We start from the raw sequence: 12,093 nt of genomic DNA, 5'->3' as shown, positions 1-12,093 counted from the left end.
TCAGCTCAGGTCATGATCTCAGGGTTGTGATCCTAGGGTCCTGAGATCAAGCCCTACATCAGGCTCCAGACTTAGCATGGAGTCTGCTTCAGATTCTCTCGCCTTCTCCCTCTGCCCCTCCCACTCATGTGCTTGCTCACTTGCTCTCTCTCCCTCTCTCTCTCAAATAAATAAATAAATCTTCTACTAAAACAAACAAATAAATAAATAAGACTTGATCTGGTATGATTATACGCTAGTATCACTCTACTACAAAAATTCAAGATTCAGACATGAATCAGAACTTGCACTGATATGTGATGAGCAAAATATAATTTCTATATAAATCATGAAAAAAACTAGGATGATTATGCTTGTTTGTTTATTTGTTAGAATGCCTAGGTACATCCGAATAAGGCTGGGTATACTGAATTCAGACTTGGAACTCTGACTCTTAACAATTAGTTGAAGAAACAAACCACACTGGCCACTTAAGAATCAAACAGAGACTGTAATAAAAATTTGTTGTTAGTGGGAGTGAGAAGAAATAGGAAATGCAGGTAAAATCATCAAAGTTCTGAGTGATTATCACAAGTCACAAGACCCAGTAAGACTTAAAGACCATCACTAGTTTTTTCAACTCTCAACTACTTCTAATAGGGAAACAAATCATATAAGAAAGATCGCATCATGAATGAAACATTTAAGCCTTTAAAATTTGCTACCCTTTGGAAACCATAATGATTGCGACATCATTGTAAGTTATATCCAGACTCCCATACGGTTTTAGTTTTGCAGTTATATTTAATCTGGAGGATATATTTACATGACTTCATAAACGACTCTCTTCCATCTTGAGATAAGTTGGAGAATGAATATTATTACTTTAGGCATTTAACAAATGAATAAAGATTAAAAAAAAAATTCCCCCACTCAAAAGAGAAGAATGTTCCTGAGGACATGGCTCTGTCTACATTCATGGACCCATTCCAAGGGTCCTCCAGGCATGGGAATTTCTTAAGTCTTTCTAATACCTCTGTGCACTTGATTGGAATCAGAAAATATTGGCAGATATTTCCTAGTGAATAGGAGAAGTGCAATAACATGAAATCTGCTGTTGCTTTGTTCTTTTTAGAAAATAACTTTTAAAATCATGCTTTGGAGTATTTATTACTCATTATAGTGCTGAATTTTTTAGTGGATAAATATTTATAGCAACCCATGTGCACCCAGATTTCCCCTTAGTAAGTGTAACTTTAAAAAGAATTCTCAACTTTGTTCTTTCTAACCTTGGGCATTCATGGAGAAATTTAGATTTTCAACCTTTTAATACATAATTCTTAATTGTTTTCTATTAATATATGCAATGATTTAAAAGAAAACCTAGTGATAGGACTTGATAATAGACACATAATTAGTCTCCATACCAGGCAGCACAGATCCCTAATGTTTTTATCAACAGAAAGGCTTCTTATTCAAAATCAAGGAAATAATGTATGATTTACTAGTACTGCAGACAGTTGAGTGTTGAAAACCAAAACATTTATAGAACATTCAGGGATCACTAAAATAGTATTAAGTGAATTAAAGAAAGTCTTTCTAATCTGAAATATGTTCCTTCCCAACTCTGTGCTTGGATCTGCATGGTGTTCAAAAAACAGAACTAGATCACCTTGATTAATTCTATTTTGCCTTGTGAAAATCTGCTGTATCATTGATTGTATAAACAGAAAGAAGAAAAATAAATCACTTTCATTTGTATTGAGTGGAAAAAGATTTGCTGGAAAGGGAGAACTACAGGTCAGACTTAGGCTGGCTCCATGTCAATCATACCGAGACACTGAATGGCCTTTTTGCAGATGGTGAACAAGATGCTTATGTGTGGATAACAAACAGAAATCTCCTTCTCATGCATGTGCATGAGTGCATGCATGTGTGTGTGTTAATCCTGACTTGACTGAATTACAGATCAGACTAATTGAAGAAAGTTCATTTAAAAAGAGAGTTTTCATTTTATTTTTATTGTAGTGAGCAGTATTTTTAATTTTCTTGAAAGGCACCCAAGAATAATTACCTTTGTGAACCAAAAATATACAAAACTGTACAGAATAAATAGTTCATAGAAATCTAGCTATACCTTCTTGTAAAATAAAGCTACATTGTCCCACTCTTGAGGCAACTTAAACCACTTACCCTTAGACGTGCCTTTTGCTACTAATTTATGGCAATTATCAGTTTACATTAATAAAAATTTTTAAAAACGATGTTTCCTATTTGTTTTATACCTGTGAATTATTACTTGCCACAAGAAACATATGTCTATCATGGTCATTCAAATTTACAAAGGATTAATGCTATGAAAGAAACCAAACTTAATTTATCCACTAATCATATTTACATTTGAATATCAGTAGCATTTAAAAAATATCCCAAGAACAAGAATCAATCTTTGAGCACAAATGACATACCTTAGTTCACAGCAGCATTGACAATAAGATTGTCCACACAAAATGTGCAGAAAAACCAAAAAAGTTTGCTTATTCATCCACCTGAACTATTAATGACTCTTATTTTTAAATTCAGAAAGCATAGCAGTGACATTTTTCTAACCCTCAAATGTTCAGTTTTGGGCCTATATAATTCAACCTTCTATTTTTTCCTTACTATTACTAGTCATAATTTTAATGTTCCAGTTGCTTTTGCCTTTATTGCAAGAAAATTAGGTGTATGTGACAATGTACTTTTTTTGTGGTATATACTGATTATATAAACAATATATTCCTTACATGTAATAACTACATATACAGGTATAACTTAAATGACAAAACCCAATTCTATTTCATCCACTGGTAAAGTAATTCAAGAAAATAAGGGCTGCTTAAATATTCAACCCTTTTAGATGTGCAACAGGACTTTTCTGAAACACTTTTAAGTATATGGAGAAATATTACTATAATCCTTGGATGATTTACAGCAAGGATTTATTTTATTAGGGGCAGGCAAAATTGCCTGAAGACAATGCAATGGCTTCTCCCAATGATCCCTGAGTTTCTTTTTCTTCTTTTTTTCCCATAGGATTACTGCTGTGCTTTAGTTCTGATTGATGACACACTCATGTAAGGCACTTATTTACAAGGATTGGACTTAAGACAGAATCACAGCATTTCTGCAAAAGCCCTCGATCTCTCCATCTATGTTTGCTGCTCCAGGACTTCTAAGTAGTCAGGTTCAGCATGTAAGTTAGCTTTAAGCTCAAAATACTCATTTTTAGTCTGTTCCACTAATACCTTCCTTGGCCTTGAGTACATTAAAGTCTCCATTAACTTTAACTCTTCGTGGGCTCCAGGATAATGGACCTCCATATCAGGCTGGAGTTGAGCAATGTTCTTCCGTAGGTATTCTGTGATTCCCAGCTGCTGAAGTTCTCTTTCTTTCTCTAAAATATTCCTGTATAATGAACTGGCATCCTGAAAGGATAAAAATTCAGTTGATTGGTCTGTGGTTTTACATTTCATATTTGACCCTGTGAGTGGTGAATGATTTTCCCGTTCTAAAAGACTTCTTTGGAGATGTTTTGCCTCACTTCCATCTTTCTCATTCTTTTCTTCTTCCTCTTCCAAATGCTTTGGGCCAAAGGATGGACTTCTATAGACATGAACCATGGGACTCACCATGTGCTGCTCATAGAGTGATGCTGTGGGTCTTTCAGTAGTGTGGTGAGTTGTTTTATGGCCATACATACTGTATTGAAGATGGACTGGACTGTTGTCTCTCATCTGCTCATCCGCTTGTTTCTTTTTGTATCTTCTCCTGCGGTGGAGAACAAGAACCACTATCCCTGCAGCACAGAACACAATGGTTATGAACACAATCAGCAGCCCTAGTATTAGAACAGAGAGTGGTACAGCATCAGTAAGTGATCTTAAAATAGTATCGGCCGTAGTTGTGGTTGTAGGAGTACTGACAATTATGTAACTAGTTTGAGTTGGCAGGGATGGGTTATTGCCTAAACCTGGGCAAAGGAGTTCACTAGTTAGTGCTTTCAATTCCTTTTTGGCCAGGTGCTCTGGAGACGTGCAGAGGATGTCATCTGTTACCGTGTTCTTACTCCGTTTTTGTAGCCATCGTTGCAATCCAACTAGGTCACAGGAGCAATCCCAGGGATTGTCCTCAAGGTCTATCTGAGTCAATAAATCAAGGTCATCCAAGATGTTACTTACAGGGAGATGGGTAAACTGGTTTGTTTTAAGGTTTATCCTTGTTAGGGAAACCCCAGAAAAAATATGTGGTGGTAAAACTTGTAGGAGGTTATTATTTAAATAGAGGACTTTAAGTTTAGGCATTGGGTTAAAGGTTCCTGGTAATATTTCCTTAACTGCATTGTATTCAAGATACAAGTGCTCAAGATTGTGGAGACCAAGGAACATGCCCCTACTTAATTTGGTCAGATGGTTACCATTTAGATAGAGTTTTTGCAATCTTGTTAGATTCATAAATGATCCTTCCTCAAGAACCTCAATACGATTGTTTCCCAAGTGAAGCATTTCCAAAGTGAAGTATTCCACTAGATCAGACTTCACTAATGTATGGATAATATTCCCTGCTAGAACAAGCTTTCTAGGATTTTGTGGAGGAGGTTTTAGATCTGATAAGCTTTCAATATTGCGCTCTTGACAGTGCACCAGAAGTCCTGATGGGGACAGTACTTTGCAGTTACAGGGAATAGGACAGTAGGGTCCTGGAAGTTGAGTGAATGGCTTTGTAATATAGGGTATCAAAACTGGTGCTTTGGTGCCTGGTTTCAAAAGGGATGTGGTCTTGGTTGATATGCGACTATCACTTATTGAAGACGTTACTGCCAGATGTAATGATCCTGACGGATCCTCGTGTTCTTCATACACTGGCGGAGTGGGGCAAATTGATTCCTTTTTCAGTCTGCTTAGTATACTTCCTTTGAAAAATGGAGGGCTGTTGCAGATGATATCACCAATTACAGACTGCGGAGGCATGTTTTCCAACCAAATTTTTAGCTCTAATAAGTCACAATTACAGGCCCACTTATTGTCCTCCAACTGGAGATCCAATATCCGGCCAATGTGTTCTAAAAAACCGACATAAGGCAATGTTTGCAACTGATTTCCACGAAGATCTAGATGGGTTAAAGGAACGAACCGAAATATGTTTGGAGGAAGACTCTCAATAGCGTTGTCATTTAAAATTAACACTTTAAGTCTGTTGAGCTTGCTAAAGGCACTTGGTTCAATCACTGTAATGAAATTGTTATCTGCTTGTAGGAATTCCAGGTTTTCCAGTCCATGGAAGGTATCCTCTTTAAGAATTTCTAAAGAATTGTGATTGATGTGAAGTTGCTTAAGAAGGCCAAGGCCATTAAATGCCCCAGTCTCAATATCTGCAATATTGTTAAATCCAAGGTGTATTGAGATAGCGTTGGTAAGCCCAGAAAAGTCATTTGTGCGAAGCATTGTCAAGCCATTATTTAATAAATTTAGGTGGAAAGGTCGTGATGGTGGCACACTTATTTGGGATAACTTCTTGATACCTTTTTCTTCACAATTTATTAGCATTGTACCATCTTTTTCCTCACAACTGCAAAGAGAACCACAAGAACCTCTGGCTGAGGACATTGGAGATTGGGACTGTGAAGAAATACAGGCAAGGAGATATGAATATAAGAGATGAATCCACAGCTTCATGTTGTCATGTGATGAAATTTGATTCTGTAAAACAAAATGCAACAGCAATGTACTTTAGCAGGCAGATGCAGGGAGGAGATGAACCTGGTGATTACAAAATAATAAGGTTTCCGCTAAAAAGAAAAAAAATGTAGTAATTACTCAGAAAATATGAATACTTTGTTACATTTACCTTTCTTCTTATCTTTTTCTCATACTATGACAAGCATGTTTTGGTTCACTTTTAACTTGCACTATGATAAAAATGTAAAATTTTTACAATTCAAATTCTCCTTTAAATTCAAGGAGAATTTAAAATATTATATCATCGGGGGTGTTCACATTTGTCAAATAAACTTCATTTTATAGATGAGAGAGGTGTTGCTTAATTGGACCGTTGGTACCTTGATATGATGCAAAAGTGTATATTTGCAAAGACCCTGATTCTTTCTTTCTTTTTTTTTTTTTTACCATAAAGTTGATGACTCTAAGGCTGAAGGATTACAGTATAAGACAAATATGTGATATTAGCCAGAAACAGAGAAAATGGTAGGGAATGCAAAATGTTAGGAAAAGTTAGAAAAAACAGTATGTAGGTATCTATGTGTGCACATATGCATGCATAATGCTTTTCCTCTATTTATTTGTATTTTTGAACTGGATGTCACAATATACCATCCAATAATTGTGTCTGTGTTTGAACCTGCTTTGATTTTGGCTCAATACTTATTAATTTTGTTATCTATTTAAAAACCTTGAAGAAAATAAGTCTCTGACGATGAAAGAAATTAGAGCACTATAAAAAGAATTTCGTTTTAACTATGCTGTCTAGGGCAGTTTGTATAAGCTCGATAGTATTAGATATATATATGGTTAAGAGTGCCTGTTAAAATTTCACCTTTGTCACACTCTCTACTGAATTTCTAAAGGTAGGGTATTTCCTGCTGCTTTTAAATTCTGTTATGAATAAGGTTAATATCATAAACCTAAAGAAGAAAAACCGAGCTTTAAAACACATTTCTAGCTATTATGAAAGCATAAACAATGCCTCACATAAACTTCTAGCAAATGACTTTCTAACAAGGTCTTGAAACTGGCTTTAGGGCACGGAATGTCATCACGTAATTAAGCAGTGGATCTCCTTTATTATAAGGCTTAAAGTCACAATGAACTCTAAAACAAACTGCACTATTACTAAAACATCTGAGGGTAACTCTAATTTGGTAAATGAAAAATGACAGTTCAGGACAACAACATCACATACTCCAGCTCCTTAAAAATTTAAGACATGTACCTGAAATAGCAATTCTTTAAAAAGATTCTAATTCTGAGATGACAGCAGTGACAAGATAAATACATATAATTCTAATGTATTTAATTGCATTTCTTTTCTTTAGTGTATCTTAAATTCACACAAATTAAAAGGAAAGGTAAATAAACACCATATCTCAAAACTCTTCAACTTTTCCGAATGCTATCTGCTTTTATTTTTTTAATGGAATGTGAACAATAACTTTGAATCTACCTAAAATTCACAATCAGATAGATGCAACAGATCAGACAGAACATTCCCAAACCCAATCAATAATCCAGAAAAAAAAATTCATCCCATGAAAATACATTGTTTTATTGAAAACATATATAGTATGAAGTTTCTGAATGGTAAAAGGCAGCTGAAGAAATAAAACAGTATAGTGCCTTTCTATATAAAGGAAAAGTTAGCAGACTAAATTTTTCCCTGGGGAAATTGATTTTTAAACAGCTCTGAGTCTATGTTTAGAATCCAACAGCTTGTAGTTGGAGTCCTCAACTTGTGGATTAGCTTCCACAAACACTAAAAGTACTTCTTCATAGATTCAAAGAAAGAATATGATTCATTTCACCAGACACAGCATCTTGAGAAAATAGTAAATAACTTCAGATGACAATCTCTAGTGACTGTTTTAATCTTATATTCATCTTATGTTCTGCAAAATGTCCTAGGGAACAATTTCGAATCTTTTCAGAGATGCACACAAATTTGAAGACGGGTTCCGTACTGATAACACCCGATCCAATGTGAAAGAGGTCAAAAATATCTCCATTTACATATTTTCAGAAAATATCTATTATCAAGCCAGGAAATAATAAAAGTAGCATACAAAATACCAAGAATCGTTTAATACTCTGCTTATATTTTAAAATTCATCAGTGGTGTTTGGAAGTGGTCGTTCCTTCAGAAAGCACACATATTTAGTTTCCAATAACAAACTGCGTGCTATGCAAGAAATCGTGGCGTCTTATTTTATTTGTTCTTCTGTAGAGCCAGCTGTCTGTTGCTCAGAGAAAACAGGCATCTGCTACAGCTTTAGTTGTGCCAATGAGTAAGAGTGACACTGGATCGCTTTTAATCCAAAGTTATTTTCTTAAAAGGGCAAACATACAAATTCAATCACTTTAAGATAATGCAAAGAGAGGTATCAAGACAGAAAAGCCTGGAAACATTCCTCTTACCGGTAAAGCAGAGACCCTTCCTGACGTTATCCGTAATGCACAGCTGGACAAGATGTTCAAAGTAAATTCAGTTTCTTTATTAAAAAAGAAAACACCGACCACCACGTGCTTTCTTCTCAAACATCACTTTTTGGCAGGTCCCGTTGCTTCATTAAGTTAAACAGCTCTGCTCAAAGACTAAATGCTGAGCAGTTTATTGAAAATATTTCAGGCAGAGTGCATACTAGATCATCCTGAAGCAGTTGCCTTTTCTCCCCAATTAAAATTCACGGCATACTTCACAGCTATGCTGACTTTTTTTGCATATAGTTAACCATTTGCAAGCTGCCGAGTGCAGTAAATAAACAAGATGTTTCCCAGAGCTGGGATGGATCACTCTTGCTTTCTTAGGTTGTAGATCCAAGCTGCAGCAGTGTTCTCTTTCCTCCCTTTCTAGTCTTTCTTGTTAGCTCAGTTTGTTATTAGTCAGATTGCCAAGGGCTGGGAGGTAGGCGTAAATAAAGAGACTTCTTGGCTTTTGACTCAGCCCTTAAGCCCTTCCCCAGCAGAGCGCTTTACTCAGCCGGGGTCATTTAACAAGAGACAGCTCCACCTTGGGACCGCTCAACTCCTCCTCTTTCTGCAAATGGCCTTTCCACTCCCTTTTAATACCAAAGAGAGTGCAAGTAAATTTTGATGGAAATGATTATGCACCATTTTAAATGCTGTGTAATTTTTTTGTGTGTTGGATAGAAGCTAAATAATGAGTTATGTTAAATTCTCAGCCAGGACAGGACTGTTCCCGTTTGCACATGGAGTAGTTGCTTCAGGTTTTGTTTTCTTTGTGTTTTAGGGGTATTTGTGGTTGAAATGGTGTGCTAGTTTTTTTTTTTTTTTTTTTTTTTTTAATGTTAACGTGAGCTACTTTCCTGCCACATCTGCCTTTTCCTATGCACCCTTTAAATTTCTTTTAAAGCCTCACTTCTTCGGAGACCCCAAGTCCTATACTTCATAATTTCTTTCCCTACAGCTAATGTTCAGTAATGAGACCAGAAATGAGGTTCTTTTGCAGGGAAGATAATATTTATTTGGAATGGCAATATGATTACTTTAAAATACATCCAAGAATCTTTATTACAGATGGTTTCGTTAATCGAACACTGCTTAACACTCTCAAAAATCTGAAATGATGTCTCTTCAGGTGAAATGAAACAAGTTTGAGTGAGTATGTAGAAATTACAATATCATGATTTTTATGGTACTAGCTGAGAGAGCATTTTTTCTCCCTAAAAAGTTTCTGTGTAAAAAGCTACTTGTTTCTTCAACTCTCCAAAGTTTCTGAATCATCACTTATAAAACTCTCAACTGTCAGGTTCCTTCTTTCTTCCCCAAAATGCCTGTGTTTTAAAAATCATTCTTCTTTACCTGCATTCTAAGTACCTGAACTTTTTCACATCCACAATGAATATACTAGATGCTATTATTTATTCATTTTGAAATAGTCTATGTTTAGAAACACCCTTGACCAGAGGTTCTAGAGGCTACCTGTGTAATATTAGGTGTCATTTCAGGAAAAAAAAAAAAAAAAGCTACTTTTTTTTTTTTTTAAGATTTTATTTATTTATTTGAGAGAGCGAGAATGAGAGAGAGTACATGAGAGGGGGGAGGGTCAGAGGGAGAAGCAGGCTCCTCGCTGAGCAGGGAGCCCGATGCGGGACTCGATCCCGGAACTCCAGGATCATGACCTGAGCCGAAGGCAGTTGCTTAACCAAGGGAGCCACCCAGGTGCCCCCAAAAAAGCTACTTTTAAAAAAGAGGTTTTATGTAGGTTAAATCATCAAAATGGGACAATATCAGATTGGATTATTATTTAATGATTGTCTGCAGTTATCCACTCAAATTCATAAAGTTTTCATATCCTTAGCATGGAATAGTTGCTTTAAAAGATATGGGTTTTGAATATTCTCACATTCCTTTATATTATATTCTTCCACTCATTAATTTCCTCACTCTTTTTAATGACACTGTGTGTTTTAAGATGAAATAGAGATGATACAGATAAGGGGGTGGGGAAAGATTAGAAAGGTAAGGAATGAGAGACTAAAGGAAATAAGAGAAAATCAAGGTAAAGAATTAATCTCAGGCATAATTTGCTGCTAGCTGACAGCCAGGTTGCATTAACTTAAATCAATCTAATGATTTAGATAGCTGGTGACAAATCTGACTTAGAATCAATAGGAAAACAAGGAAGTAGAATGGCTTCCCTTCCAGCACTGTACACATAATTCTCCAAATGTGTTCCTTTTGGCTTTGGAAGTAAGGCCACAGGAGAAATGTTCTGGAAGTCTGTGGAGGAAGAGTGGTTCAAACAGACATATGGACAAAGAGACCTAAATTCCCTATAGGTTTCTTTCATTTCCTCCAATTTGAGTATGTCTATTTTATCCATAATATTCACCTTGCACATATTCCAAGTTATTTATGTTGAATCCCTTGCCCATAGATGACAAGTTGTCCTCATGCATAAATTACTGGTTAATTCAATGGAAAGGAAGAAAAGTAACTAATGTGGCTTTTTTATAATTATTATTCTTTACTTTTTCTCTAGGTTTTGCATGGGAACACAAAGAATGACTAGGTAAATAATTGTTTGAGAAGCATTCTGTAACTTTTAACCTAGTTCAAAGGAGTGGTATTGATAAGGAATTACTCAGCATTATCTTAAATTCAATAGTAAAATATATAACAGTACACTCAAAATGATTATGGCTAAATCCACTCTTCTCTATATTTTGTTAACTGTAATTCCTCAGTTATTTCACTAAGTCAATAATTCTGCCATTCCTTCCAAAATGCTTATGGCAGAACATGTTATTGATTGTCGAACAACATTTAACAACATTTTTAAATTTCCAATTGTTACATGGAAAAATATTTTCCAGTGTAGCTTTCCCCAGATTCTGATAATGAATTCATTAAGTGATCCTAATAAATACTAGATTTTATTAATCTTTCATCATAATTTACCCCCAGTGACTCCATATTGGAAAGTGTTAAAAAGTCAGCAATTATTTTAATCACATACTCTACCTTGTGTCTTATTGTGACTTCTAACTTTTTCGAATATGCATCTTCAAGGGCAAATATGAAAGTATTCTAATTACAATGAAGAATACCAAGCAGTCAGAAGAAATAAACCTACCTCTGTTAGTCATCTTATTTACTTATTTATTTTTAAGATTTTATTTATTTATTTGACAGAGAGAGACACAGCGAGAGAGGGAACACAATCAGGGGGAGTGGGAGAGGGAGAAGCAGGCTTCCCAAGGAGCAGGGAGCCCGATGCGGGGCTCGATCCCAGGACCCTGGGATCATGACCTGAGCCGAAGGCAGACGCTTAACGACTGAGCCACCCGGGGGGGCCCCTCTGTTAGTCATTTTAGAGCAGCAGTGCACAAAGTGCACAGTTAGGATACCAGGACTCAGGAGAATGTCTTCTCTTCTCTGCAGATGTGGAGGGCAGGAAGGGGTCCGGGGTGGGGAATCATTTTGCATATCTAATGGTGACAAAGACCAGATGAAGAATGCTCTACGAAATTTGTTGGACTGATGATGTATGTGGGGTAAGTGGAATGAAAAGACCAACATTAAGCACTGGAAACAGGAAAGAAAAAAATTATAACAATGAAAGAGATTGATTTGTGCTGTATAGGACAAGTTCTACATCAGAGCATCTGTCCACCTTTTTCACTGCCACATTTAAGTAGTAAAATGAAAACATATGTCTGATTGATTTTAACACAAGAATCTGGAAGGCTTGAAGAGAGGTCTTTGCACCATCTGTGGTGTAGACTGAGGCATATTTACATATTCTGAAGGTAGAAACTAGAACCCTTAGTGACCCTTTATGAGTTATAATACTGTAGATGGATTTTACATATTTATCAAT

The 12,093-nt window shown here is 35.9% G+C and overlaps 1 protein-coding gene across 1 annotated transcript; it reads right to left on the bottom strand.

The window, feature by feature from the left end:
- Positions 1–1,981: 1,981 nt before the first annotated feature.
- SLITRK6 (SLIT and NTRK like family member 6) lies at positions 1,982–8,768 on the bottom strand. Its single transcript, XM_035003196.1, has 2 exons — positions 8,166–8,768; positions 1,982–5,717 (listed from the first exon to the last, which is right to left on the bottom strand). Exon 2 carries the CDS (start codon positions 5,691–5,693, stop codon positions 3,171–3,173), a length of 2,523 nt encoding a protein of 840 aa, XP_034859087.1. The 5' UTR covers positions 5,694–5,717; positions 8,166–8,768; the 3' UTR covers positions 1,982–3,170.
- Between the last annotated feature and the right edge of the window lie 3,325 nt (positions 8,769–12,093).

Source organism: Mirounga leonina, unplaced genomic scaffold (assembly GCF_011800145.1).
Source record: "Mirounga leonina isolate KUSES-001 unplaced genomic scaffold, KU_Mleo_1.0 Mir_127, whole genome shotgun sequence".
Taxonomy (NCBI): Eukaryota; Metazoa; Chordata; class Mammalia; order Carnivora; family Phocidae; genus Mirounga; species Mirounga leonina.
This window is presented reverse-complemented; position numbering and strand designations above follow the sequence as displayed.